The sequence below is a fragment of the Ricinus communis genome, chromosome 3, assembly GCF_019578655.1.
Source record: "Ricinus communis isolate WT05 ecotype wild-type chromosome 3, ASM1957865v1, whole genome shotgun sequence".
Classification (NCBI taxonomy): Eukaryota; Viridiplantae; Streptophyta; class Magnoliopsida; order Malpighiales; family Euphorbiaceae; genus Ricinus; species Ricinus communis.
Genome location: NC_063258.1, coordinates 31004033 through 31031821, shown reverse-complemented (window position 1 = coordinate 31031821; position 27789 = coordinate 31004033). Strand labels below are relative to the sequence as shown.

The 27789-nt window shown below is 35.3% G+C and overlaps 6 protein-coding genes across 12 annotated transcripts; 3 read left to right on the top strand and 3 right to left on the bottom strand.

Moving 5' to 3' along the window:
- LOC8271209 (coiled-coil domain-containing protein 25) lies at nt 1-3016 on the top strand. Of its 2 annotated transcripts, none has more exons than XM_048372221.1 (6): nt 1-274; nt 509-636; nt 792-895; nt 1000-1087; nt 1192-1299; nt 2575-3016. In XM_048372221.1, the coding sequence occupies exons 1-5, from the start codon at nt 162-164 to the stop codon at nt 1296-1298; spliced, it is 540 nt and encodes a 179-aa protein (XP_048228178.1). In that variant the 5' UTR covers nt 1-161; the 3' UTR covers nt 1299; nt 2575-3016. The 2 variants fall into 2 exon arrangements, with proteins under 2 accessions (XP_048228178.1, XP_002516569.1); XM_002516523.4 differs by having other exon boundaries at nt 2-274; nt 1238-1299.
- Nucleotides 3017-4195: 1179 nt separating this feature from the next.
- Nucleotides 4196-7967, top strand: LOC8271208 (la protein 1). Its single transcript, XM_002516522.3, has 10 exons — nt 4196-4366; nt 4438-4516; nt 4603-4752; nt 5412-5554; nt 5702-5850; nt 6015-6110; nt 6192-6693; nt 6950-7097; nt 7356-7434; nt 7576-7967. The coding sequence occupies exons 1-10, from the start codon at nt 4316-4318 to the stop codon at nt 7661-7663; spliced, it is 1485 nt and encodes a 494-aa protein (XP_002516568.1). The 5' UTR covers nt 4196-4315; the 3' UTR covers nt 7664-7967.
- A 1711-nt stretch (nt 7968-9678) lies between these two features.
- On the top strand, nt 9679-16402 carry LOC8271207 (transcription factor MYB3R-1). 2 transcript variants are annotated; one of them, XM_002516521.4, is made up of 12 exons: nt 9679-9940; nt 10418-10642; nt 11299-11353; nt 11971-12028; nt 12385-12479; nt 12618-12721; nt 12824-12952; nt 13133-14948; nt 15148-15470; nt 15581-15695; nt 15780-16016; nt 16128-16402. In XM_002516521.4, the coding sequence occupies exons 2-12, from the start codon at nt 10560-10562 to the stop codon at nt 16251-16253; spliced, it is 3141 nt and encodes a 1046-aa protein (XP_002516567.1). In that variant the 5' UTR covers nt 9679-9940; nt 10418-10559; the 3' UTR covers nt 16254-16402. The 2 variants fall into 2 exon arrangements, with proteins under 2 accessions (XP_002516567.1, XP_015573142.1); XM_015717656.3 differs by having other exon boundaries at nt 9680-9940; nt 13133-14921.
- A 192-nt stretch (nt 16403-16594) lies between these two features.
- Nucleotides 16595-20898, bottom strand: LOC8271206 (aspartate aminotransferase, cytoplasmic). Its single transcript, XM_002516520.3, has 12 exons — nt 20435-20898; nt 20239-20310; nt 20054-20115; nt 19564-19647; nt 19367-19466; nt 19166-19286; nt 18762-18925; nt 18523-18660; nt 18216-18337; nt 17931-18025; nt 17377-17497; nt 16595-16902 (listed from the first exon to the last, which is right to left on the bottom strand). The coding sequence occupies exons 1-12, from the start codon at nt 20591-20593 to the stop codon at nt 16818-16820; spliced, it is 1323 nt and encodes a 440-aa protein (XP_002516566.1). The 5' UTR covers nt 20594-20898; the 3' UTR covers nt 16595-16817.
- Nucleotides 20899-21085: 187 nt separating this feature from the next.
- On the bottom strand, nt 21086-25209 carry LOC8271205 (aspartate aminotransferase, cytoplasmic). Of its 4 annotated transcripts, none has more exons than XM_025156911.2 (12): nt 24969-25209; nt 24676-24747; nt 24264-24325; nt 24104-24187; nt 23807-23906; nt 23580-23700; nt 23127-23290; nt 22873-23010; nt 22559-22680; nt 22040-22134; nt 21712-21832; nt 21086-21483 (listed from the first exon to the last, which is right to left on the bottom strand). In XM_025156911.2, the coding sequence occupies exons 1-12, from the start codon at nt 25041-25043 to the stop codon at nt 21396-21398; spliced, it is 1242 nt and encodes a 413-aa protein (XP_025012679.1). In that variant the 5' UTR covers nt 25044-25209; the 3' UTR covers nt 21086-21395. The 4 variants fall into 4 exon arrangements, with proteins under 4 accessions (XP_025012679.1, XP_015573116.1, XP_025012680.1 ...); XM_015717630.3 differs by lacking the exon at nt 24969-25209 and adding an exon at nt 24883-24943; XM_025156912.2 differs by lacking the exon at nt 21086-21483 and having other exon boundaries at nt 21797-21937.
- Nucleotides 25210-25343: 134 nt separating this feature from the next.
- LOC112534453 (tetraspanin-19) lies at nt 25344-27447 on the bottom strand. Of its 2 annotated transcripts, XM_048371851.1 has the most exons (6): nt 27295-27447; nt 26875-27067; nt 26535-26634; nt 26323-26403; nt 26062-26166; nt 25344-25929 (listed from the first exon to the last, which is right to left on the bottom strand). In XM_048371851.1, the coding sequence occupies exons 2-6, from the start codon at nt 27039-27041 to the stop codon at nt 25678-25680; spliced, it is 705 nt and encodes a 234-aa protein (XP_048227808.1). In that variant the 5' UTR covers nt 27042-27067; nt 27295-27447; the 3' UTR covers nt 25344-25677. The 2 variants fall into 2 exon arrangements, with proteins under 2 accessions (XP_048227808.1, XP_048227807.1); XM_048371850.1 differs by lacking the exon at nt 27295-27447 and having other exon boundaries at nt 26875-27277.
- Between the last annotated feature and the right edge of the window lie 342 nt (nt 27448-27789).

The following is a 27789-nucleotide window of genomic DNA, read 5'->3' as shown; positions in this document are numbered from 1 at the left end:
AACACAGCGTTTAGATTACGCCCGCAATTCCGATTCTTCGATTCTTCAGAAATAAAACAATACGAAACCCTAACCATTAACCACACCAGACGAAAAATAAACGCAGAGGTCTCTCTGTGTGTGTGTAATATTTAAAAAATAATAATAATAATAATAAAAGAATGGTGTTCTACTTCAAAGCCAGACCAGAGGTAGGAGATTACACCATTTTTATGGGTCTCGATAAGTACGAGAATGAAGAGCTCATCAGATATGGTTTCCCTGAAGATATTTGGTACTTTTTATCATTTTTTTGTAACTTTATAATTTCTTTTTGGTATGTTTCTGTCTATTTAGCTCTATGGTACACTGATCTTGATTAGTTTATCACGTTTAATGTTTCTATTCAATTTTTAAGGAGACAATTGTATAATTGCCTGTTTGATTTTGTAATAAAATTGATAAGAAACGAGAATTGAGAAGTGATTTTAAAGAGATTGGTGTTCGTCTGTTTGTTTGTTTTTTGCAGGTTTCATGTGGACAAAATGTCTTCTGCTCATGTTTATTTAAGACTGAACAAAGGCCAGACAATTGATGATATAAGTGAAGGTTTACTGGAGGATTGTGCTCAGCTTGTCAAAGCTAATTCAATCCAAGGCAATGTTTTTAATAATTCTTCTCGTTTTATTATATGTTTCAATCAATTATACCTTTCCTACTATGGATTCCAATGCTTTTTGATTTATTTTTTATTGAATAGACAAGGGTGCTTAGACAGCATTAGTTATAAAACTTATTTTTGTTTCTTGCAGGCAACAAAGTGAACAACATTGATGTTGTTTACACTCCATGGGCCAATTTAAAGAAAACTGCTTCCATGGATGTTGGCCAAGTTGGCTTCCACAATTCAAAGATGGTAAGAGTTTGATTTTCAAATTGTTTTCACAAGCCCTCACAGACCAATTTTGAGTATATGTATGTGTAGAGCACATATTGCTTACTTGGATGCATATTGTCCAGGTTCGAACTGTAAGAGTGGAGAAGCGGATTAATGAAATAGTTAATAGATTGAATAGAACAAAAGTCGAAAGAAAGCCTGATTTGAAAGGTGAATCTATGATCTTAGACTTCTCAGTTTATTCCTTTTCTTTTTGAGGAAAGAACCATATTGGACATTGAATATTAATATGTCTTATTTCTTTCACCATGAAGTCTCTGTTTGTCTTGGTGATGCTTTATTTACCACATATAATTGCAGCCGAAAGAGAAGCAGTCAATGCAGCAGAAAGAGCAGAGAGAAAGCTTCAGCTGAGAGATAAAGTGAGTTCTATATATTAGTTGATGGTATTGTTTGATTTGTCTGATCAATTTGATATTATCAAGATAAGATTTTCCAATATATCGCCACAACAGAAAAGACCTTCTATTTTGATATTCTTTTTGCCATAGAACAGTCGCAAATTGGGTTAGGCACACAAATGATTAATACTAATGATACCTGATCTGCTGTGGGAGCTTATCTTGCTACTGATTATATTGGGACTTTTTAACATACAAAATTTTGCCAGTTCTGTCATTCTTCTTTTTTTTTCTTCTCCCTTTTGTTTTCTTTGTTGCTAGGCATCTCATTGTTATTCTTCTACTATCACAAGGCTTAGAGACACAGACTTTAAAACAACTGCCTTGAAGTTGTAAAATATTTTAATCAAGTAGAAGCTGACATTTGAATTTTGGGATGTGCAGTGTCAATTTGATAATGCATTTGTTAGTGATGAAACCATGTCGATGGCTTTTCCATCAATATTCTTCTTTCTTTCACTCCACATCACAAGAACTAGTATTAGTGCTTATGTTTTGAATTGAAATTGCAGGAGACTATTCTCCAAAAGAACCACATTTCATGTAATGTTGTGATATTTCTCCTGGCATTTATTGCAATATTTAAGGTCTTAGGACATTTTGTTACCTGTAGTGGTGAATAGAACTTCAGAATTGTCAAGTGCTGGTGTTATATCATCATCTCAATGGCCTAGTATTTTCATAGGAGTTGTATGATTCCATTTGTTCTGTAGGTCTGCTGCCTTTTATTTTCTGTTAGTATTCATACTCTGCGGTTAGTGTGCACATATGCTTCAAATGTAGTTGAAATGCTGCTGAGTGTCCCTCATCTATTTTATTGGCAGCCATATTTCTGAAATGGAGAATGAGGTTGTGTCGGTACAGGTTTTCGTTCTCCAGCTCCTTTGGGCACATGTGCCTCTTTGTTGTTTGGAGAACTGGTCATAGAATCAATCTCATGGTTATAGCATTGAGTTTGTACTCCATAACTGACTGAAGATTGATTCCTTGAAAATATAGTATAACATTACTCAGTAAGAATAGGATCCAGGCCCCACATTCTCTCCTTTCGTATATTAAAAATTTCTATTTGCTCTAATTGCTAAAGCAAAAGTTGTTTGCAAAGAAAAATATAACCATGGCCATTCTACCACATGAAGATGGAGATAGGAGGGCCTTATTGATCGTTCAATTATCTTTTCTTTTCTTGTTCAATTATAACCAGTGCCAATTAAAACCTCTTATTTCCATTTGCAGAAACGTCGAGAGGAAATGGAAAGGCTTGAAAAAGAGAGACAAGCAGAGATTAGGAGCTACAAAGGGTTGATGGTGTCTGAAAAGATGACATCTAACAAGCAGATTGCATCTGAAAACAAGTCCTTGCAGGAGCTGGAAGAGGATTTCATGTAAGCCCAAATGTTATGCCGAATTTGCTGCCCTTGAAGAAGAGGGTTCTCATTCAATTTGTAACTCTAGACAAGAAGTTGTTTCCCCTTGTACAAATAAATCACCTCAGTTTCATGCCTGCGGTGTTTCGATATTGGTAAGGAAAATTCAGAAGAGAGATGTCTAACGCCAGTATAAGGCAGGGAGTGGGGGGTTGGGGTTGAATAACTTTTTTTACGGTGACCGTAAGTTGTAATTGGATGATGATGATGATTATGAAAATGATTGAGACGTCATTGGTATTGTGTGAGAATGTTCTGTTTTTGCAATGGTAGCATGTTCCGAAACCATCTTGCCATTTTCTGCACGACTGCTCATGTGCATACACAATATTCATGATTCATGAGGGTTATTATTAGACTCATCTTTTGGTTGTTTGTGAATGCACGCAAGGAATATTGATCAAGTTCTAATGTTTTAAACAATTGTTGCCCTGATTTCAGGATCTTATGAAATGAGCCTTTGACATATTATCATCTTAATATGCTGAGTTCATTTTTACTATGATGGTACTTTATACTTTACCATTTATTCAATTTAAGTCGAATGATTTGTTCATTTTTGGAATGTTTTAGTGCTTGAATCTCCAAATGACCAATCTGCTTGTGAGATATTTTACTTGAGCTCATTTGAGAAAGCTTGACTCTTTATAAAGCTATGAGCTCACTTGTAAATTGAAATATAAATATTTTGAGATTTAAATTTAATATTAATGTACTTTTATTTGTAGTAAGTACATAAATAAATCCTCAAACTTATTTATTAAATACAATTATAAATTTTTTAAATAGGGTAAATTTTTTGTGTTGAATATTTTTTAATTAATTGATGAATAATTTAGTTTCTAATGAATAGTTATTAAATTCATTTAAATTTGTTTATACTTGTAAGTAAATCTGTTCAAAAAGCGGATGCATTTTGTTGGACTTATATTTTTTAAACATTAGCACAACTCTAATCCAATCCTATCTACTACTAATAATAAAATTTTTACGAGTTCATATTCTAGCAAATTCAAGATAAAAACTATATATTTAAGCCTATAAGTTTTTAAACAAATTTAGATGGATCGAGCAAATATCAAGCACATAAACAGGTCTATTTATAAGACTTGAAGAACTTAACAGATTGAGTTTGAACTAGACATAATAATAAAAAAATTAAGTTGAAGATGGCTAAAGTTGTCAGGTCGAGTTGCACTTTAAATTTATATTGATATTTTAATAATTTGTTTAACCTTGAATTTCAATTATAAACATTTTAGCTTTCATAATAAGCATTTATTATTGATAATAAATAAGAAGAACATGCAGTTGCAATTTTATTTAATTTTGTCGAATTAGGAACTACAGTTCTAAACGAGTCAAAAGAAAATAAAAGAGGATTTTCATTATTGGAATGGCTGGGGGTGTTTTGGACCTTTAATTGCAATCACAACTTAAAGCTTGTGACCCGCGTAGAAAGCTAAACTAAGCCCTCTTTCTACTCCCTTCTTAACAAAAGCCTCCCAAAAACCCTAAAAACAGAGCTTTCGTTTGATTGATCAGCAACAATGGCAACGGCTTCTCTGGACGAAGGAACAGCTAAGGAAGTCCTTAGACAGGTCAGATACAAATATCTGAATAATTAAAATTCTTGTTCAAATGACTCAAAATATTTTTAAAATTTTTGCAGGTGGAGTTTTACTTCAGTGATAGCAATCTCCCAAGAGATAATTTTATGAGGAATAATATCAATGAAAGCGAAGATGGCAGTATCCTTTTATCTTTTATGTTTTCATTTTTTTATTTTTTCCTTTTGTTTATGGACATTGTTGGTCTTTTACTTGGAGAAAACCAGTGGTGAGTCTGTCTTTGATATGCTCTTTCAAAAAGATGAAAGGTTATCTCAAGTTGCAAGATGTAAAGCCAGAAGACGTTCCTGAACATACTGTTCAGGCTGTTGCTGATACTCTTAGGAAATCCACTTCTCTTAAGATCTCTGAAGATGGTTAGTTCGTGTTTCTTTTGGTTATATAAGACAAGTTTCACTTAGGTTTTTAAGCTTTGTTTAGATTCTGAATGAAGTGCATACTAAGAATTAAGTGAATTTAGAAATTTATGGCACCTTTTGTTACGCCTTAGAAGTAGAATGGGAATGGGAATGAATGTCTAAATCCAGGGAATCCTATCGGGATAACTAAATAAAATTCAGTGGTATTTGGACAAACTGTACATTCAAATAGATGTTATTTTCATTAACATACAACCATTTCAAATTATCAGTGTCATAAAATATCTGATTCTTTTTATAAGCAAACCAAAAAATTTGGAATCCCATTCTAAGAATGGGATTTCATTCCAAGTTTTTAGGTGTCTAAAGATTTTGAGTCTTTTTTGGAAGCAATACTAATATATTTTGATTATTTTTGAAGGTCGATCTGTATATTTCAACAATTCAGATTCAAGATTATCTGACTTGTATATTTCATTAGTCTGGCTTACTGGGACTTCGCTTCTAAACAAGTTTATCATAGTTGATTTGGGATTACTAAATCTGATTTTACCGTGCCAAATTTGATCTTATTTTTTTTGACCTTTTCTTTTTGTGGATTTATGGATAGGTCACTCCAATATGTACTCTTTTGTTAATTGGCTTGTTACTCTCAGGGAAGAAAGTTGGTAGGATTGCTGCTCTTTTAAAGCCAGAAGAGGCGATAGAGCAATTAGACATAAGAACAATTGCTGCATCGCCACTACAGTATGATGCAAAAATGGAAGATGTTCAATCGTTTTTCGGACAATACGCCAAGGTAACCAGTTACTTTGAATTGGTTTTTGGATTATCCATAAGTGCATTTTCAGTTCTAAAGACCTAATTTGACCAAGGCAGTCATAAATAACATCTGCTGGAACTGTTTTTGGTTCATAAAGCATGAGTATATCTGTTCTTCTTTCAGGTCTCTAGTGTGAGGATGCCTCGCCATGTAGCTGACAAAAGGGTATTTTGTGGTTCTGCTTTGATTGAGTTCTCAAATGAGGAAGATACTGAAAATGTTTTAAAGCAAAGTTTGGTTTTTAAAGGTGTACAGTTAGAGCTAAAGCCAAAGTAAGTTATGGTCATGATTGTTCTTTTCATTCTAAGGTCACATGCATATTCTTCTTCTAAATATGATTGAAGGAAATTTTAGCAAATAAAGACTAACATGTCACTGTAGCATTTTATTGCCCTATGGATTGGGTTCCTTCTAATAAGCGCTCTGTCCAAATCAGGAAGGAATTTGATTCAGAAAGAATTAAACAAGAAGAGGAATTCAAAAGTTCCCGTCCATTTTCAGGTTCAAATAACAAGAACAATGCAGAAGCAACGTGAGTATCTACATGAACTTGTGGGACTTTTCTAATAGATGTTTTTTAATTTTTTTTTGTCTCCATTTTTGATGATCACAGTTATCCCAAGGGTTTGGTGGTTGCCTTTACATTAAAGGGTGTTTCAGCTGGTGGATCTGTAGAACAGGATGGTGGTCAAGAGCCTGTCAGTGTTGATGCAAATGCCAGCAAAGCAGATGGAGAACCAAAATCCTTAGAAAATGCTAGTGAAGAAAATAAAGAAAAGTTGTCAGAGAATATCTCTGCCGATAAAGAAAATGATGAGATGAATATTGAGGAGGAGAAGGAAGAAAAGATTGATGAGGAAAATGGCTCCGAGAATGTCTCTGCTGATAAAGAAAATCATGAAATGAATATTGAGGAGGTGAAGGAAGAAAAAATTGATGGGGAAAATGGTTCCGAAAGTAAGGGAACAGAAACAGAAGGAAAGTCGTCTGAAGATCCCATTGCAAAGGAGAAAAAGAAAGAGGAGCATGTCAAAGCTGATTCCTACAGGGATAACATGAATGTTGTAATGCGTGAGGATCTGAAAGCTATCTTTGAAAAATTTGGCACTGTCAAGGTAATATGAAGATTCCTTCTTGTTTTGTGGCTGAGATTTTGTATGTTTGCTGCTTGCTGAATTCTGTCATCGTTAAAAAATCCATACTAACTAGATGGTTTATGCTGGTGTCATGAAATCATTTGTCTCTCTTGTTGGCACTTCTTTCTGTTAAGTGTTCTTGCAATTTAATCCTGGAAGCAGGTCTGGGCCTTTATGGTTTTTGTGATGCACTGACTCATTTTATCATGTATTTGTTTTGCCTCCTTGTTCAAAGTATATCGATTTCAAGATTGGGGAAGAATCAGGATATGTTAGATTTGAGCAACCTGAAGCAGCTCAGAAAGCACGGGCAGCTGCGGTCCTAGCTAAAGATGGTGGCCTTGCCGTAAAGAATTTTATTGCTATTTTAGAACCAGTGACTGGTAAGTTCTGATATCAGCTTCATTTATAGAAATATCTATCTATATTCTGTGGATTCACCATATAGTCGGATATTCTACCATGATCTTTAACTTTCTGCATAAACAATTTTTTTTTCTTATAGTGTCACCAATTTCAATATGTTCTCTCTTCTTTTTTTCTTCTCTTCTCTACATATTATCTTGTGTTGCATTTCAACTCTGCATTCTGGATTGTGCACTGGATGAAGAGCTGTTTTTATTAACTATTTGTGCTTACAGGTGAGGCAGAGAAGGAATATTGGAGCCTTCTCCGAGGCAATCAAGAAAAGCATCGGGGAAATATGGGTAACCGAGGAAGGTGAGAATTCAGATAGTATCTATTTTTTATCTTTATTTGTTAAGATATTTGTTGTAATGGTTGTCATCAAGTAGCTAATCTGGATTCCTATTACTGCCAATCTTCTTCTTCTTCTCCTTTCTTTTTTAAACCCTTCAACAGGGGAGGAAAACACTTTAGAGGCGGTAAACATTCTCGGTCTAGAGATAATTACTCTGGCGGACGGCCAAATAAAGCTCAGAAAGTCTGAGGTAAAAGAGTAAAGGCTATCAGTTATCAGTTTTCGATGTCAATTTTGTATGGCACCCTCCAGAAGTCCAGATTGCGCGGCACCCTCCAGAGTTTTATAATGGGAGAACAACTAAACTGTGCTTGATCTCCCAGATATTTATTATCTTTAAGTTCAGGTCGTGCTTCATCAGATACAATAATGCATTAATTTTTCTTTTGCCTTTTCAATTGTAACTGAGATTTTGATCGGGAAAACTATTCCATAGGTGCAAATGATATTGGACTTCAAACTTAATTAAAGTAAGATGATATACTTGGTCTCATCTTTTGCAGCTATGTACTAACTTCTCTATGTGCCTGTCTATCATGTATGATGATTCTTTCTCTCTGTTTTTTTTTTTCAAATCATCCCTTTGTATTTGATTTGAAACCTTATTATATCTGAAATGATGATTTCAAATTTTCCTGTGTATTTACACTTTTTTCTCTTTTCCTTTTCGTTTTCTCAGTTTTTGTTTTATATTCTGTTATTTGCCCCTTTTTATAGACATTATGACTCGAGCTAATGATTGATGAAGCCATGCATATAAAAGTATAAGATGTTAGGTTTGTCAGTTTTCTTGGTCGGGTTAATCAAATTTATATTATTGCACGTAAAACTGCATTTTTATAATCATAATAAATGTGAATTAAACATTGAATAAAAGCTAATTATTGAAAAAAGAAACAGTTTTTTGTGCCATTTATGTAAAATAGTAGTCACTTTGTTGATGCAAGTTTCGTGAAAGTCGGATATATAAATGAAAAAAAAAGAATAAAAATGTAATAGAGCAAAGACACAGAAAGATTTATGAGAAATAATGAATTTGGAAGGAAACGAGAAAGAAGATAAAGAATTTAAATTAAAAAAAAAAAAACTTTTAAGTGTTATCTGAATTGAACGTTTCTATAAATTAAAACAATTTAAAAACAAATTTAGGTTTGATTGAATTAAATAAAGTTTTTCCAGTGCAAAATTGTATTTTGTCGGTTTAATTCCTTTCTAAATCCATTGGTCCAAAATTTACCTAAAATAGTTTCAATTTGGATGCATGTATAATATAGATGTTCAAATGCACATAGGTTTTGAATATTTAATCTCAGCAATAAATATTCCTAAAAGTTAAGATACATAGCAATCTGTATTCATTGCATACATAGCCTATAACAGGCAAAAAAAATCCAAAATTAAATGTCTAAGCAATAAAAAGCTAGTGTTATGGGCCTAAAAAAAAAATAATCAGAAAATTTTATTGAATTACAAAGTAATTTTAGAATTTTTAATTTTATTATTGATTTTAATTTTAATTTTAAATAAAATTATCAATCGAATTGGTTATCGTGGCGTGAATTCTGACAATAATAAATAAAAAATGTAACTCATCAGTCTTATTATTAAAATGTTATAATTTAAAAGATAAATTAAAATTTTAAAATTAAAAAAATAATTTTACATATTTTAATAATAATATTTTAATAATGAGGTAATTTAATAATCTTAAAATTAATTTTCAATTTCTTGATTTTTGTTGTTGTAATTTATGTAATATTAATAGATTTTATGGAAATTTTATTAAAATTAAAATTAAAATTAATACTGTCACTGAATTTTAAAAATCTAAAAATTAGATTCTAAATTTGGTAATAAATAAAAATTTAAAGATATTTTTTAGCAATTAAACTTTTGACTTTTATTATATCTTATAAAAAGCAAATATACGGATCTAATTTAAAAAGTTGACTAATAAATATGGTTTTAATGTATTTACATTTAGAAAAATGCATTGGAAGCAATAATTTATTTTCTTATTTTTTGAAAAAAATAATTGCAATTAAATCCATCTCATTTATATTTTGACTCTAAAGTCAAAAAAAAAAAGAAGAAGAAGCAATGAATAAACCAAAAGACGAAATAAGCCGTTGGGGAAATTTAAAAAACAAGAGGAGTAGAAGCCAGTAGAAAAGGACGGCTAAGATTTGAAAAAAATAAACAAGAGATGCTCGACCTTTAAACTCTCTCTCTCTCTCTCTATAGGGTTTGAAACTTAAGTCCGCCCCTTTTATTTTTGAAAATAGCTCTTTAGACCGTTTCAGTTTCTCTCTCTCTTACTGTGTCTTTTTACTTAGTGCATCGGCAGATCTCTCTATCTCTCCCTCTATCGCTCCCTAATCACATTAGGATCTGCAAATGCGCACCGTTTTAATTCGATCACCGACTCGCTCTTTCTCTGCATATCTCTTTCTGAAGCTTACTTTGGTATGTGCTTTGTGAAATTTGAAATTTATTTCATCAATCTTTTATCTGGTTTAGAACAATAAGTTCTGAGTTGCTTTTAGTAAAATTTGTGCTGTCATGTTCTGTTTAAATTATGTTTTTCTTGTTTTCGTTTTTTATTTGATTTGGTGTGGTGTTCAATTATTTGAATAATAAGTGAGTGCTTCTCCGATTTAATCTTGTAACCAGGATTTTAAAATTTGTTACTTCGATCGTGTTCTAGGGTTTTTAGATTTAATAAATTCACTTCAGAATTTGGAGTGTTGGTCCATATTACTCAATGCCATCTTTTTGAGTTTTTGATGTTCTGCTAACCCTAGTGCAGACTTTATTAAATTAGGATCAGGAAACCTAATTTAATATCATTGATTCAAAAGTCTCTGCTTTTATAGTTTTTTCTTTTTAAATTGATTTTTGAAGGATGTTGATTTCAGTTTCGATGTGATTTGTATCTATCAGGTTGCGATTTTGTGTGGCCAGGCGGAAATTAAAACTGCTAATTAGGGAGGTTTTATCATGAATTGGAGAGAATTCTTTGGAGAGAATTGCTGTAGAGTTGGAATTGGGGTATGCTGCTTTATTTTTTGTCTTTCAAACAACAATGGAAAGTGACAAGTCAATTACTGCTCCCTCAGATGGGCATGGTGAGGGCGTGGGCATTCAGAGAATCCGGCCTTTGCATGGGTAAATTCAGCTCCTTATTTGTATCCCATCTCACGTGTTTTCATAGACGCTTGTCTTTTGGAACATCTTTAATCATTAGAGCATGGAACATCTTTCATCATTATAGCACAGACACATTTTTCATAGCAACTGCTATGTGCATACTTTGGTTGCTGCTGGTTAGCTTCTGTGCAATTGTTTCTGTAGCTTTCCTTTATTTTATGCCACTTACAACTACAAGCTATAACTAATAGAGTTAAAAAGCATGACATACATAGTTTTAATTTCTTTCTTGCTGCTGCAGTTATTTATAATTGCTGGCATACATTTCCTTACTTTATGCCCCTCTACATGATATTATTATTTTGTTCTTCTGTTCCTCTTCTTGGAATATGAACTTTTTATTTGCAAGCTTTTTAAGGATTGTAAAATGGTCATTCTTTACAATGGTCCTCTACATGATATTACACTATTTTGTTCTTCTCTTTCTCTTCTTGGAATATGTAGTTTTTATTACCTAGTAGTTTAACATTTTAAGGATTTTAAAATGGTTTTTCTTTACAATGCTTACTCTTATGTTGCTATGACTCACATTTCTTTGATTGAGAGAATGACATTATTTATTCTTACTAAATTGGGATAACATTATGTAATTTATACTGTTGTTTTATTTGCAGAAGGACCAGTGGCCCAGCAAGGCGTTCCACAAAGGGACAGTGGACAGCTGAAGAGGTAATTATTTAGTAGGTTTATTAGGAAAAATATGAGGGACTTCTAGGAGATTTCTAGCTCCAACTCAGGTGATGGTATCTGCAAAATAAAGAGAAGAGGCTGTTAGGAGGGTTGCTGGTTTGCTGATGTGTCCACTTGATGCCTAAGTTAGGCGGTGAGAAATAATAAGGTCTAGAGAGATGAGTGATCCCTTTACCTTAGCCCCTCTCTTGTACTATAGGAGTAGTCCATGTTAGTATTGATATCCCAATGATGCCAATATATACAGCATAACTCTTTAATGATAAAATCATTGGTTGCTATGAATTAGCATCATTCTCTTTTGCTTCAAATGTGTGTTCGTTTAATTTAAAAAGTTCACGGGTTGATTTTCTATAGTGAAGATGGTTAATCACAAATTTAATATTTTTCATGTTTTTATACAAAAATTTTGCTTCCTTTCGCTCCAATTAACATCTCAAATCCGAAGATGATGCTTTAGACTACATTTGTTAGACATTTATAATGCTATACTTAGATGTAACTACTATAAAACTGTTTCTGTAAATTTCATACTTAGTGGTATATGGACATTTCTTATTAGTTTTAATGACTGACTAGCTTTTATTATGTTCTAGGATGAGATTTTGAGGAAGGCTGTTCAGCGTTTCAAAGGCAAGAACTGGAAAAAAATTGGTATGATTGTGAACTGATATGTTTGTTTGCATCAGCATGTTAATAAAACGGGGCTTATTTTCCTTATGTTTCACCTCTCCTTTTTTTTTTTTTCATAGATCACTGCACTATCTGATCTGAGGTCATATGTTGTTATTGATAGGCTAGTTGGGTCTTATCTCATTTGAGCTGATTCCTTCCTCTTCCAAACTGTTCTTTGAATTTTGAACCCTTTCTTTTGCTACTTGTGTATGTATGGCTCTGGTGTGCATGTGATCAGACTTCCTCATTTAATCTACTTTCATTTCTCAGCTTTCCCTTTGGATTTCTCTTTTACATTATATACAATCATCTAATTGTAATATTGGCCTTTGTAGCTGAGTGTTTCAAGGACCGGACAGATGTACAATGCCTACATAGATGGCAGAAAGTCTTAAATCCAGAGCTGGTTAAAGGCCCATGGTCTAAGGAGGTATCCATATTGTTGTTCCTTGTCCATGCCAATTTCTTCCCTGTTTCATCTTCTTTTGTTAGTATACAGAATTGGGCTTCATGGATGGTTATCATAATTAATATATGAATGGCCTGGTTTTATCCAAAATTTAAACAGGAGGATGAAACAATAATAGAATTGGTGAACAAATATGGACCTAAAAAGTGGTCTACAATTGCACAGCATTTACCTGGACGTATTGGGAAGCAGTGCAGGGAAAGGTAAGATAGCTATGGCTGATTTACAGGTCCTCCTGAATTTGATCCCATTAGTTTACACAGATCGTGCTATGCTTTGCACTGATGTTCCAAATAATGTTTTAGGTGGCATAATCATCTTAATCCTTCAATAAACAAAGAGGCATGGACGCAGCAAGAAGAATTGGCCTTGATTCGTGCTCATCAGATTTACGGGAACAGGTGGGCGGAGTTGACAAAGTTCTTGCCTGGAAGGTTAGTCTATTTATTATTTGAAAAAGAGGGCCAATCTTTTATTTTATTATAGCTACATATGTTCTATCTTCGATTGCTTTGAATATATCTTCTTTGATGCATGTTGTTTCTATTTGCTTTGTTGAGAGTTATGTTAATCAGCAACGAATTCTGATCCATATGTGCTTGTATGGTCAACAGGACAGACAATTCTATAAAAAACCACTGGAACAGTTCTGTGAAAAAGAAATTGGATTCGTACTTAGCATCAGGACTATTAGAACAGTTTCAAGGCCTTCCTCTTGTTCCACATCAACCCATGCCTTCATCTTCTTCAAGGGTGCAAAGCAGTGGAGATGATAGTGGTTTTAAATGTGGAATAGATGCAGAAGAAATATCAGAATGCAGTCAAGAATCAATTGTGGCTGGCTGCTCTCAGTCTATGAGTGGCTTAGGGAATGCAGTTTTACCATCAAGAGAAGAATTTCATCTCACTGAAGAATCTGGCCTCAAAAAGGAGCGAAGCTCTAGTCCAGCATCCTGTTCAGAACAATACTTCACATCGGTGGGAGATGTCACTTTTTCCGTACCAGAAATACCCTGTGAAATGGCTTGCTCTTCCAACTTTCTGCACCAAAACTTCTCAAGTAACACCATAACTCCTGCAAGCAATGATTACCAATATAACATACAGGAGTTGCCTAGCGTATCCTCACTGGAACTAGGGCACGATTCTTCTGGGTTACCAACTCATTGTATGACTCCTAATGAAAGCCATGACATGGTGAATGTTCCATTTCAAAGTTCCATGGGCTTTAGTGTTCCTGCTGCCATGGGAAATATCACCGAGAATTCTGCTAAACCAGACCACATGTTTATAACTGATGATGAATGTTGCCAGTTCTTATTCTCAGAGGCAATGAATGGAGCGATTTTCTCTGGAAATTTTATGAAGGGATCAAACTCAATTGCAAATATAGATTCCTCAAGTTATCAGTCAATAAACAACCAGATACCTGAAACTGAAAAAGTTTCACAACCAGTTAATTCTTCAAAATCTGCTCTATTGGTGACTTCATGCAGTCGATCATTGCCCGCTGGTCATTCTCTACTATCAGCTGATGATACTTCTATAAGATGTGATAGAGCTCCAAATCAGTTAACTGGGCACACATTTGCAGCTCATGAACAAGAGTACATTACAAGTGCAAATGACGGTTTTATATATACCAATGGCACTGTTAGCTCCCCCTATGATGATGGTACAGAGAACACAAACATGCAAGAGCAACATTATCTGAAGGAACCTTCAAAACTAGTGCCTGTGAATACTTTCACTGCCAGTAATGATACTGGGAAGTCGTGTCCTGTGGATGAAATAAATGCACAAACGGAACAGCAGGATGCAGGAGCTCTGTGTTATGAGCCTCCTCGTTTCCCAAGCTTGGATATTCCTTTTCTGAGCTGTGAACTTATACAGTCTAGTAATGATATACAGCAAGAGTATAGTCCTCTCGGTATCCGCCAACTTATGATGTCGTCCATGAACTGCATCACACCATTTAGGTTATGGGACTCACCATCTCGGGATGATAGTCCTAATGCTGTGCTGAAAACAGCCGCTAAGACTTTCACTACACCATCCATTCTAAAGAAACGAAATCGTGATCTGTTATCACCTTTGTCTGATAGAAGGCTTGACAAAAAGCTTGAGATTGATATGACATCTAGTTTGACAAAGGAGTTCTCGAGGTTGGATGTTATGCTCGATGAGAATGAGACGCACAAAACATCTGTGCTCTCTCCATCATCTTCTCATAAAAAGAACGAAGATAAAGAAAATATGGATCCTGCTCTTGAAGTTGGACAAGAAAAAGGGAGAGATTGTTCTACATTCACAGATCATAAGATGTCTGAGAAAGATTGCGGTAGCAGTGATACCCAGGACAGCACAAAGCATGGGACTGTTGATGATGATGCTAAGACCAAGGTTCATACTGATGCTAGTTCACAAATTGTTAGTCCTTTTTCTGTTATGTATTCCTGTTTCTTTTCCTTTTCCCTCCTTTTCTGTTTTTAACTTTTAGATCTGCAGGGCTTTGGTTTAATTATTTTAACTGCTATTACATTGTTTTTTGTTTCATTTCCTAGTATAAATTAACTACCGTTGCTTCTGTCCTAAAATTTTATTTGTTATCCATCTTTTCTTACCTCAGCCTTCTGGAGTGCATGTTGAAGACAGCATGAACGATCTGCTATTCTTTTCTCCTGAAGTTGGTTTGAAATCAGATAGAGCATTTGGTCCCAGTTCTCGAACTCCAAAGAATTTCTGCCGTAGAATATTGGGAACTTTATCAGAGCATGGCATTGCTTCAGAATCTTCATCTGGAAACTCTTGTTTTGTTGTTAGCTCTCCTACCATTAGCAAGAAGAATCACGAAAGTCATTTAGTTGCATCTACATCAGTACAATCATCTGTTCCTTCAGAAAATGCAGTTGATAATGCTGGAAATGATGCTGGTACTGAAAATCTTAGCATGTAAGTTTAAGCTGTCTGTGTTCAGAAGCAGTTCTTAGTATATCAACAGTAATTCTTGTTTTTATATCCTTTGGACTGTTTCTTATGAGGTTTATGGTTATCATTTCTAGATTTGGTGAAACTCCTTTTAAAAGGAGTATTGAATCTCCTTCAGCGTGGAAGTCCCCTTGGTTCATTAATTCTTTTCTGCCTGGCCCAAGGGTTGACACAGACATTTCAATTGAGGTATGAGAAATCTCTGATATATAACTTCTGTTGTTCGCTAGATTTCTCTCCAGGATCTATAAAATGTTTGGATTGTTTTTCCAGGATATTGGGTATTTTATGAGCCCTGGGGATAGAAGCTACGATGCTATTGCATTGATGAAGCAGTTGAGTGAGCACACAGCCTCTGCTTTTGCCGACGCTTTGGAGGTTTTAGGAAATGAAACACCTGAAACAATATTAGAAAAGAGACGCTCCAGCATTCAGAATATGAACCAAGAGAATAATGGTGCCACCAATAGTGAGCCTGAGAATCATTCCCATTTGGCTTCAAATATTTCGGTATGACTCCGCTCTTTCGCCCAAGTTCTTTTTCTTTTCCTGTCCTGTACAAGTAACTTTGCTTGTGGATTTTAGAAAGTATGCTAAATGGATTGTTTGGAACTTTTGCAGACAGAATGCCGTACCCTTGACTTCAGTGAATGTGGGACACCTGGGAAGGGAACAGAAAGGGGGAAATCTTCAACCGCCATAATCTTCTCAAGCCCCTCGTCCTATCTGTTGAAGGGTTGCAGATAGCAATTTATGCTGCCATAATTTGTACTTTATATTATATGTATGTATACTTTTTTGCCTTCTCTTTTCCTTTTTTTTCTTATTTCTTCCTGTTATTCATTGTCTAGAATCCAATTTAATTAATTGATGGAAGACTTTCGCGAGTGTATCAATTTTTTGCCCTTCGTGCCTCTTCCCATATTCGTGGCAACAAATATTGTTCAGGTGGTGGCCATCTCTTTCCTAATTACAAAATATAACTTATTATCACGTCTCTCTCTCTCTTTCAAAACCTTTCCAGTATAAAGGAAAAGAAACCAAAGATGAACATGCATTAGAAAAGGTGGGGCAAAGGAGAGAGGGAGTGAATATTAAAATTAAACATACATTTCATGTAAAAGGAACCTAGCCAAAAGTTTATGGTATACAAAATGTTAACCAAGGAAAACTTATTTGGAAGAAGCTTTTCACTTTGGCCCTCTGCATATAGGGGCTACAATTATTATGCCCTAACAGAAAAAACAAAAGGGAGGATTTACGACCCTGTGTGATGTGCCAGAAAAAGAATTAAGTGTTCGATGCTTGCATCTACACAGCTCGAGTAACAGCTGCATGTATTGCGTCTGCAAGATGGGGAACCGTCTTAGAGCTCAGACCAGCCATGCTAATCCTCCTGCATAAAAAGTCCACAATTAGAGCTAGAAATTTTAAGTCAGATCTTGTAAAAACCCACAGTTTACGTCAAGAACCCAGGAATGGTCCTATAACCATGTGCGTGCACCGCGATAACTAACATATGTTTTCCGGGAAAGTAGTGAGGGAAATGAAGGGCAGAAGTTGGATTTTCTCATTTGGGAGAGAGAACTTTAAGACTTAGCAATTGCTTTCTAATTGGGGTGGCAACAGTCTTTCATTTACTATTTAGTGTTTGCTTATAGCATTAAATTTCTTGTAATTAAATTGTTAGAAGTGTCCCCATCAGTAGGATAAAAGTGGTAACTGAAGCAGAAAGCTGAAAACCAATTAACCATAGGCCTCCTCCCAACTCAATTTTGCAAAATTATTAGAGATAGGTTTGAATGGCAGATATGATTTTTCATATAGAAAAGCAACAGATAAATCGATAGCTAGGAACAGAGCTTATTACCCGTCAGATGTCATGTAAATGTGGTACTCTTTAGTCATGAAGGCAACTTGCTCAGAGTTCAGTCCAGTGAAAGTGAACATTCCAATCTGTTTAATAATGTGACTCCAGTCGCCAGGTGTTCCTGCAAATAAGAATATGAAACAGATACCGCATGAAAAATTTAATCAAGGCTACTTCTATAGTGACATGAGAAGGCACTTGTAAAAAGACATTTAAATTCCTCCTCTGATTTAACATGGCCAGTTGGTCCTAAATCTGTCAGTATCATGTGCATACGTGCCCGAAAAAATATATGCAGGAATCATATGTGTACGATTTCAGGCATTATCATGCAACTCAAAGGTACAATATGTAGACACTACCAAACCATCATATTCAGCAGCAGCTGCAGAATGGCGCATACAACATCAAATCACAATTAAAGTTAATTCTAATCAACACTCGACACAAACCTTCTGCATAAAAGTTTGGTAGAAATTCTTTATTAAAACAAGGCAACCAGAAGGACAGAAAATAAAGCAGATTTAAGGATTGCCAAATAGAATAATAGGTACCTCTAGCACGCAATGCATCAAAGAGTTGCTGGCGCATGCTAATTATACGGTCTGCCATTGCCTTCAGCTCAATGGTCCACTCACTGTACAAATTCCTGCAGTCAAACCATCAAAAGACAGATCATGAGCATGGAATCCACCCGCAACTGACTCTCCAGTGGAGTGTTAGCTTTTCCCCATTTGCATGGGTGGTCAAGGATAAGCATTTTTGGGAAGAAGTAGAATTGGATTTAGCATTGATATTCTATATCCCACGAGGCAGCCTGGACAGTGTCTTGTGGTTACCTATCTTTTAGGATAAAAGCCACTATTGATGCGCCATGAATGGGTGGATTTGAATACATGGGCCTGATCACAAGTTTCAGCTGGCTTTCCACTCTGCTTGCAACATCAGCAGTCCTGCAAACCTGCAAAAATACCAATTTCATTTGAAAAAGAAAATGAAGATTAGGTTCTGATGTATTTAAACCCCTTCAATAAGATTTGGCAATTTTCATGAAATTTGCAAAATCAAAGAGCTGCTCAGGTTTGATAATATGCGATGTACACTTCAAATGGTAGAGAAAATTATTCCTAGAGTCCAGAGTCATACAATGCTCAAGGCACCGACACGTTCTCCATAGAGCCCCATGTTCTTTGCATAACTTTGAACTACAAGAAGCTCACCACCATCAGCTACAAACATGCGAACAGGCTGCGCATCAGCATCCAGACTTCCACTTGCAAAACCCTAAGACCAAGAAAATAATTAAAATGGACATAAGATCGTAATAAATTGGTCCTAATAAACTTACAATGCATAGCGCTATTCTTGCATTCAAATCAGTCTACCTGGTAAGCACTATCAAAGAACGGCATCAACCCTTTTGATCTCAACAACTGCCTGATTTGAGCCCACTGTTGAAGAGTTGGATCAACACCTGTGGGGTTATGAGCACATGCATGAAGAAGTACGATAGCTCCAGACGGGGCAGAATTAAGATCTTCTAACAAGCCTGTTAACCAAATTAAAATAGATATCACATATAAGCAATCACAAACTCCACAAAACGAAGCAGTCCTCCACAAGACACCCAGCAGAGAACAAGGACAGAACTTTTAAAGAAAATCTATTGAAGATGTTACAAGAAAAACTATATTCAGTAGTAGATAAACATGTGAAATCTCATATTTACATAAACCAGAAAAATGAAGGATAAGAAAGTTACTAGCTTATAAAGTGGAAGGTTCCAAACCTTGGAAGTTGAGCCCGCGTGTTGCTGGATCATAATATCTATAAGTTTTTACAGATAACCCAGCCAAAGTGAAAACTTTAGGGTGGTTTCCCCAAGTTGGCTGGGGAATGTATATGGTGCGCTGCATAGCAAATAAAAACAGTAAGAGGATCCATTATAATTGTGAATACAAATGAATTAAGAAAGGATTAAGAGATATACTTGGTGATAATGTCTGGCCAAGAATTCAGCTCCAACCCTCAAAGAGCCAGTGCCGGACAAGCATTGAACTGTGGTAACTCTGTGATCTTGAATGGCAGGGCTAATTTCAAGAAACAGAAGAAATCATGCAAACATTAGAGCATTGCAAAGGCAGTTGCACAACAAAATCCAAAATCAAACAAGACAAACATAAACACCTATCAGCACCAAAAATGAGCTTAGCACTTAATTTGTTGAAATCAGAAAGTCCTGTAATAGGAAGATATTCCTTCACACGTGACCTACATATAAGAAAGGTAAGCAAATAAGAGATTCATGCAGCGAGTTTGTGGTTGCAGTAGCAACTAAGCAAAAAGAAAAGGCCAAAATACATATTTATGCCCTTGAACTTATATCCATTAGTTAATTTAACATTTTGACTCTCCATTTAACTTAACAACACCTAATATCTAAATACCTTTAACTTTCAATGTGATCTAACATATATCTGAACTTTACTTTTTGGTAATATTTAGATACCTTTGTACAATATATATAGACAGGTAGAATAACACAAGTGTAATATCACATAAAAGCAAGTTCCGGTATCTATTTGTGATAAAGTGAGTAAATAGTCAAACTTCAGGGCATAAATATGCATTTGGCCAAAAAAGAAGTAAGAAAAGAGAATTCTGTAAACTATGTCACCTATCATTAACTAGCTGCTGCTCAGCCTTCCTCACTACATGCAGAACAAGAGGCTTTCCTTCCTATATATACAAGATATGCCATTGTTAAATCTTAGATATATCGTTTTGTTCTACAATTACTGAATAATAATAAAATTAACTTGTTATGATAATATTAAGTTGAATGGAAGAGAAGTAAATTACATCAGTTCTATAAGCGCCAACTCCCAAATTAAGCTTAACAGGGCTAGGATCTTTGTTATAAGCCACCGTTACCTATTCATAAAGCCAACAGATGTATAAAGATAGATAATAAATCATTAATCGGATCATAATAGTGTAAGGATGATAAATTATACAGTAGCTTGTTATAAGAGAGAGGGAGAGAAAGGAGGCATACGCCGAGAATAGGATCTTCGGGAGCACGAACAACGTGAGAGAAAACAGAATTTTCTTGAATTCCGGAAGTAGGCAAAGCATAAATCGCTGCACTCTGATTTTGAGAGTCCATTTCAACTCCAAAATGTTTTGCCAGGACGCTTATCCTCCGATCGGTCATTTTGTATAAAATATTATTTGGTTTACGCTCTATGTATGCAGTTGCTTGCTGGTATAGAAAGACGAAGAAGAGAGGGGTATACTATAGTTACCTAAAGTTACTTGTTTTCTGGTCTCTCAATCAACGCTGACGGTGACGGTGCGAGCGATGATGGTGGCTGTTATCTCCTGACACGGAAAAGAATTGTTTGATTTTGCAGTTAAGAAAAGGAAGTGTTTGATTTTGCTTTTGATGGATTAGCTCCCTTGTACATATATGTATTATGTAAATGTAAGTGAAAAGTGAAGAAAAGACACGCGGTGGCACGTTCCTCGAGAAAACCATTTTATCAAATTCCACCATTCCCTAGATAGATATATTCATTGCGGCGTTACACGGTATGCCTTACCTTCTACCAACAACCTCCAAAATAATCATTAAAGAATAAAAGTGATATTAATTCTCAATATTTTATGTACTCTAATGATTTATTTAAAAAAAAAAAATTATCTCTAGAAGTAAAACAATAATTATATACTAAGAAAAGAATATTATATAAAGGAATCTTGGACCTACTTTTCTGTACAAACTTTTCTTTTCCTTATCAAACACATAAAAATGAAGATTTGATTAAAGTACAAAAGTCAAAAAGAGTGAACTGATCCTCTCTTTCAGAAAGCTTTTAAGGGGAAAAAGATCAGCCTTTGATCTTTGTAATTTTGAATCCAAGTGATAGGCCCAAAGCATACCATCGCACACGAAGAATAAAATGCGAGGCCCATCTCTCCCTCGAGCAAAACAAAACAAAATTACCATCGACTGATTATGATGGTATCTGGGTAACAGCTGCATGGATCGCATTCGCAAGATGGGAGACTGTTTTAGTGCTCAGGCCTGCCATGTTAATCCTCCTGTTCCATGGACAAGTCGATAGAAACAAGCTTAATTAGTCCTGTTTTCTGCACCAAGCTAAATAGCTGATTGTAACATAGAGCAGAAAACTATATCATGAAGCAGTCAAGTTCAACAACTATATATTACATTGCAGTCTTGAAAAAGTTCTCTTGCTTGACAACTAATGGTTGATATAAAAAATTTAAAATGAGAGATTTTTGAAGGACAGGTATAGATTTAGGTACCCATCAGATGACATGTAGACGTGGTATTCTTCCGTCATGAAGGCAACTTGCTCCTCATTCAAACCAGAGAAGGTAAACATTCCAACCTGCCTTTTAATGTGGCTCCAGTCCCCAGGTGTTCCTGCCAATGTTTACCTCTATGAGCATTGAGGATCATATTTGCTGTTTATATGGCCGGTCCTTAGCTAAGGCGCTCGCCTAAGGCTCCATGAAATAAAGAAGGGCTCTGATTTTGGAAGCATTTCTTAATAGATTTATGTTATTGTGCTTCAATTAGATCAACTGAGTAATTCTTTCAACACAAGCACTGCATGTCTAGTAGGATTACCTCTGTCACATAAAGCATCATGAAGTTGCCCGCGCAGGTTCGTAATACGTTTAATCATTGCCTTCAACTCAACAGTCCATTCAGTGAACAGTTCCCTTCAAACATAGAATTGAAAGACTTAAAAACAGAAATTGACACTTAGATATCAGATACAAATCTCATCAAAACAAACTTGACCATTTTATCATCGCTATATCTATTAACTCTTCTTTCATCCATTAAGCAACTAATGATTACCCTCATTTGGTTCAATTGATATCATCATTATTTCATATAATAGATGACCCTCCCCCAACCCTTGGAAAGTGGAAAGCCTTTATCAACAAAGGAAAAGAAAAGAAAAAATGAAGGTATCCCATTCTATGCATTACTTTAATTTAGTTGCAATAAATGGTGGGTGCACATTTCTATTTACGACCTACTCTTGAGTTGAGAACAAAACTGAGATGTAGGTTATAATTAAGTATAGAAGTTTATTGGTTTTTGACCAAGAAGACAAACAAATAGTCATCTCAGTACCTGTCCTTTAGGACGGCAGCTGCAATGGCTGCCCCATGAATGGGTGGGTTTGAGTACATGGGTCTGATCACAAGTTTCAGCTGGCTATTGACCCGGCTTGCTACATCTGCTGTCTTGCACACCTATGAAACATTGAACTTAAAATCAAATAACCCAATAACCAGAAAAGTGAAATGCCAGACAACATTTTGATGAAGAAACATCAAGAAAATTGTATACGCAAATGCTCTAATGAATGCTACGATTATGGAAGAAATGAAACAGCTGCTCTGGTTGACAGCATTTACACAAATTGGTAAATGCTACTGCCTTACAATACTAAGTGCACCAACACGTTCACTGTATATTCCCATAATCTTTGAATAAGATTGAGCTACGAGACATTCACCACCATCCATGACAAACATTCGGATTGATTGTGCATCCATATCCAAATCTCCACTTACAAAACCCTGAATTGGTTGGAATCCCATCAGTAAGAAAAGGATCCAAGGAATTGAAGAGATGAAAGTTATCATGGTTACAAGGAAAGCTGAAGTTTTTTAACTTTATTCCAAAAGTTGTTTACCTGATAAGCACAATCAAAGAAAGGTAATATTCCTTTAAACCTCATCAGCTGCCTGATCTGCTCCCATTGATCGAGAGTTGGATCAACACCAGTAGGATTGTGGCCACATGCTTGGAGAAGCACAATGGCACCTGATGGTGCAGAACCAAGGTCTTCCAATAGTCCTAACGTAAATAAAATATACAAATGATGAAATCAATTGAACACGCAGCAAAGGAAATCACAACATTTGGCACCAATTTCAGGCAATGCTGCTCCAGAAAACAGCATCTTTTGTAACAAGCTCTCACTAGATGAGAAAATGCTGCAGTTAAATATGGGAAAACACGACATAGGTACAATTGAATGATATCAGCTATGACTAAAGAACTAATAGAAGTCCACCTCACAAAATTAAAAATATGAGTGATGAGAAAGAATTAGTTATACAGAAATATCCTACATAATACAAACCTTGAAAGTCCAGCCCATGTGTTTTTGGATCATAGTATCGGTAAGTCTTCAAAGCTAGACCAACTGATAAGAAAAAGTTTGGATGATTTGCATATGTTGGCTGGGGAAGGTACACTGTGTGCTGCACATCAAGGTAGACGAAAAAAGGTCAACTAACATCCTACAACAACCACTTACAAGAAATGAAAGAATAGCAAAACAACAGGTAACTACAGGAAATGCTTTACATGGTGGTAATGTTTTGCTAAAAACTCAGCTCCAATCCTCAGTGAACCACTACCAGACAAGCACTGGACTGTAGTCACTCTATTCTCAGTGATAGCAGGGCTATTTTCAAGAAGATGAATATGGGATCAGCTAAGAATGGCATCTTGCCCCAGAAAGCAAAGTCCCCGAGAAGAAAAATGAGTCAATGAAATACTAGAACAAGCAAATTTCTAATTCTCAACAAAATGCAAAATATTTAAATCCTGCATGTTATGCATAAGTTTGTCAGCTTTATGAAGCAGGTTAAACCAATGTACCTGCCAGCACCAAAAACAAGCTCTGCACTCAATTTACTGAATTCTGTCAACCCAGTAATTGGGAGATATTCCTTGGTGGCATACCTGGAAATCAAGTAAATCAAATTTTAATAACTATAGCAAGATAAACAACGAAGAAGGCACTGATATACTACCGTACTTGTCATGAAGCAGTAGCTGCTCAGCTCGTCTAACTACATTCAAGACATGAGGTTTTCCATCCTGTTATATCACAATTAAGCGCAGTGAGAAAATTAACATGAAAGCAGAAAGGGGACGCCTCTGCAAGCTTAGCTCTTCCACTATGTCACCAACCACCACCAATGAGCCTTGACTCAAGTGACACTGGATCCAAGGCTTTGACGTCTAGAGTTCGCACCAGCCGCAAGCCAATTAAATAAAAACAAATTAAAAAATTAAAGTCACCAACCCGACTTCAAGCATGTGGTGGCTGGTTTCTAGACTCTAAAGAGTAATGAGGAGACATGTAGAGATAAAAATTACACAATCAGATCAAAATGCAACTCTGAATCGTATTGCAAGTAATTACTATGCAAATTAATGACACCCACCTCTTCTCTATAAACACCAATGCCCAAATTCAGCTTAACTGGACTAGCGTCTTCACTATAAGCAACCATCACCTGTTTACTCAAGCAAAACATGAAAAATACTTCAAACTCTGGTAAAAATATCATAAGCGTCTGCTTCCATATAAGCTAGTCATCAACTACTATAACCATATCAAGAATTAAAAGGATGATGATTTTAGATTTTACCGCAGAAAATAGTGAAACAAGTGATGCGAGTAAATGTATTTTCTACAGTTACTTGAAAGTAAACAAGAGCGTTAAGGAAGAATTACAGCATAAACTGGGATATCAGCAGCTCTGGGTACGTTCTTGAAAGCAGAAGACTCGTTAGAATTCAGAGGGTCCATTGTTTTAGAGGCAGGGAGATTCACAGAGAGAGAGAGAGAGAGGGAGAAAGGAGTGTTTTATTTTTGCGTGAAGGTGTCAGTGTTCAGTATCTTGTGTTTTTTTGGTTGTCTTAAAAAACCAGTTCTTTGTTCGTTAATTTTGAAGTCTTAATTACTGAACCAGCTATCAGATTTACCTTAATATGCAATTTAATTCTGTCTTTTTTTTCAGAATTAGCAATTTTAATCTTTATATCACTATTGATAATAAAAGAAAATTACAGTGATTCTGAGGATTAAACTATTTAAAATAGAGACTAGTTAGATTTAACATTCAAGGAATTAAAGTGTAGTCAAACTTTAAACATCAAATACTCGAATTCAATGATGATTTCGTACTTTTCTCAATATGGAATAAAGTATTGAGATGTAAATAAATCCTTAAGTTTCTTTTCTTTAAAAAAATCTATATTTACACTAAACTCTATAAGTATTTTAAATAATTAATCCAATTCCAAGTATCGGGGTGTCATTTATAATGTTAGAACTTCCTTTTTGATATGACCATGAGCCTCTCAACAACACTTGCCACCTACAAACAGCAACTGCAGGCCTGCAAAAAATTTTGGTACATACAGCAGCAGAATGGAGGATATCAACTGGTATCATTTCTTCTCTGAAATCGTGCTCTCATTATGCCATCAATATATGAAAACAGACTTCCCCTTGAATTGTCTTCTTCTGAAACATCACCACGTCCTCTAAAGGCTTGTGTTGAGCTATCAGGTTCAGGAGAATCTGGCACCAGAAATGATTGAGTAAATGGGGATCTATGTCTCTCATTGCAGTGTGTTCTTGGCTCTATTCCTATTGCCCAGAATACCACAGCAAGTGCAACAGCATTTATCTGCCAAACGTATTGTTATTATTACCAATATCAGTTTCATTCTTTCCTTTTTCTTTTCAGACAAGCAATAAAAACTGTAACACGTTAGTTTTTAATGCCTTTTGCTTTGTAAGAAAGAAGGTCGAATGTCACCTGTGCTGCCCAGATCAATAGTACAATCGTGCGAGTTAACTTCACATGGAAGACCACAAACTTCGCAAACTCTTTATGAAGCTCATCAACACATGCAATGAGTTCCTATCGGAGGAGACAACAAAAAAAGGCAAATAAGACATGCAATGTTGAAGAATTGAAGGAAGTATCAGCTGCTACATAATGCATAGGAATTTTTCAGTGCTAAAAGAACCCCATCTTATATGTATCTACAGATTGGACAATGTCAAGCAAGCATACCGATATCCAGTTCATCTTGAAGAATATTATGATGATAACACCAGCTTCAAGCAAAAGAAGGCAGCAGATGATGAAAATATACTATAGCAGAAACCAGGTCAAGGAGTATATGTAACTTGAAGAATGATCAAATAGTGAAATATATGCATGTATATGTTAGTGTAATAAATAAATTAAGATATGAGATTGACCAAGTTCAGTCAGAAGGATACAGCACAAAGAGTATAAGGGCCGACGTAATTAGCCACCACATAACCATAGAGAGTGCTCAAAGAAACAGCAATACCAATAGCCAAACATATAAATATAAACCTGCAATTGCAAAACAGGATATCTTGTAATAACTAATAAGATAAAAAGAAGGCTGAATGTTCAACGCAAAAATGGAAATTACTTTATCAAGGTCTTTCTTTTCATTTAACAACAGTAATGTGGATAGAATTATTTCTGTAAAGAATTATAAAATGCAACCATTTTAAAACATTCAAATAGATACAGTGATGAACCAAGAAATGTTTATAACGAGTAGATGAACAGTGATGAGAAATATACCATGGTTTTGGATTTGGAGAAGGTGAAACAGGAAGCTTGGAAATGCGGTGATGCCACTGGCGTTCAAGCCAAAGTGAGTAAATGATGATTCCAATCCCAAAAACGAGGATGATCATGTTAACTAACTTTATGGAGTTGTGCAAGCAACATCTTACGCACCGTACCATTGTTGTTGTTCTCGGAAGCTGTCACCCTGTTCAACCATCAAAATCCATGTTAGCTTGAAGAGAGATAGCAGTGTCCTTCCTAGTTTATCTCCCCCCATTTGAAATGCAAGTGCCATGCTGGTAGGTTTTACTTCTTTAAAGTTGTGAGAGCGAAAACAGAGCATAAAGCTGTTAAGTTAAAGTTTTGATCACTTGCTAATATGTGTGGCAGAGATAATATTATTTATTTAGGGGGGTTTGAAGAACGAAATACCAGTTCTAATTGAGCAGTTTTGACATGCGCTGACTGATCAGAGTTGGGACGAGCTGTTCCGTGGAAGTTCAGATGCAAGAAAGCATATTAAACAAATACATAAACCTAAAAAGGTAGAAGCTAAAAGACAAGAGACCTAACGTTCAACTCAAAGAGTCAAAACATGAGGCCGATGTCAAACATGTCCAATAAACACAACTGTAGTTCTTTTTTAAGCACAAAACAATTATATATGTCAACAGGAACGCTGTTGCTGTTGCTGTTGCTGTTGATTTATGTTTCGCACCAATGCCTAGCAAAAGTTTCGTGTTATTGAGCCAATTGCCAGAATGACAAAAGGGCTCTATAATAAACTTCCATATCAATGATTATTTATATTTTATTCCAAAGCATCGGAATCAGAATAAAATAATAAAAAGAAGAAAAAAAATTAGGATTGAATAAACATTGCTTAATGAAAGCCAATAATAAGCACTCTAATTATAATGTTATCTT

What these genes read in the sequence shown, in the direction of transcription:
- LOC8271209 (XM_002516523.4), top strand. Translation starts at nt 162, where the DNA reads ATGGTGTTCTACTTCAAAGCCAGACCAGAGGTAGGAGATTACACCATT. An exon ending in CAAAGCTAATTCAATCCAAG is followed by an intron (nt 637 to 791) that starts GCAATGTTTTTA and finishes TGTTTCTTGCAG; the next exon opens with GCAACAAAGTGAACAACATT. An exon ending in GCTTCCACAATTCAAAGATG is followed by an intron (nt 896 to 999) that starts GTAAGAGTTTGA and finishes CATATTGTCCAG; the next exon opens with GTTCGAACTGTAAGAGTGGA.
- LOC8271208 (XM_002516522.3), top strand. Translation starts at nt 4,316, where the DNA reads ATGGCAACGGCTTCTCTGGACGAAGGAACAGCTAAGGAAGTCCTTAGA. An exon ending in CAGTTAGAGCTAAAGCCAAA is followed by an intron (nt 5,851 to 6,014) that starts GTAAGTTATGGT and finishes TGTCCAAATCAG; the next exon opens with GAAGGAATTTGATTCAGAAA. An exon ending in AAAAATTTGGCACTGTCAAG is followed by an intron (nt 6,694 to 6,949) that starts GTAATATGAAGA and finishes CCTTGTTCAAAG; the next exon opens with TATATCGATTTCAAGATTGG.
- LOC8271207 (XM_002516521.4), top strand. Translation starts at nt 10,560, where the DNA reads ATGGAAAGTGACAAGTCAATTACTGCTCCCTCAGATGGGCATGGTGAG. An exon ending in AAGGCCCATGGTCTAAGGAG is followed by an intron (nt 12,480 to 12,617) that starts GTATCCATATTG and finishes AAATTTAAACAG; the next exon opens with GAGGATGAAACAATAATAGA. An exon ending in ACACAGACATTTCAATTGAG is followed by an intron (nt 15,696 to 15,779) that starts GTATGAGAAATC and finishes TTGTTTTTCCAG; the next exon opens with GATATTGGGTATTTTATGAG.
- LOC8271206 (XM_002516520.3), bottom strand. Translation starts at nt 20,593, where the DNA reads ATGACCGATCGGAGGATAAGCGTCCTGGCAAAACATTTTGGAGTTGAA. An exon ending in GCTTTTATCCTAAAAGATAG is followed by an intron (nt 18,026 to 18,215) that starts GTAACCACAAGA and finishes GTTTGACTGCAG; the next exon opens with GAATTTGTACAGTGAGTGGA. An exon ending in TGATGCATTGCGTGCTAGAG is followed by an intron (nt 17,498 to 17,930) that starts GTACCTATTATT and finishes TCTTATTTGCAG; the next exon opens with GAACACCTGGCGACTGGAGT.
- LOC8271205 (XM_025156911.2), bottom strand. Translation starts at nt 25,043, where the DNA reads ATGGACCCTCTGAATTCTAACGAGTCTTCTGCTTTCAAGAACGTACCC. An exon ending in CTGATATCCCAGTTTATGCT is followed by an intron (nt 24,748 to 24,968) that starts GTAATTCTTCCT and finishes TTGAGTAAACAG; the next exon opens with GTGATGGTTGCTTATAGTGA. An exon ending in GTGTTGGTGCACTTAGTATT is followed by an intron (nt 22,681 to 22,872) that starts GTAAGGCAGTAG and finishes AATGTTTCATAG; the next exon opens with GTGTGCAAGACAGCAGATGT.
- LOC112534453 (XM_048371851.1), bottom strand. Translation starts at nt 27,041, where the DNA reads ATGGTACGGTGCGTAAGATGTTGCTTGCACAACTCCATAAAGTTAGTT. An exon ending in GCCCTTATACTCTTTGTGCT is followed by an intron (nt 26,404 to 26,534) that starts GTATCCTTCTGA and finishes TTTCTGCTATAG; the next exon opens with TATATTTTCATCATCTGCTG. An exon ending in TCAAGATGAACTGGATATCG is followed by an intron (nt 26,167 to 26,322) that starts GTATGCTTGCTT and finishes CTCCTCCGATAG; the next exon opens with GAACTCATTGCATGTGTTGA.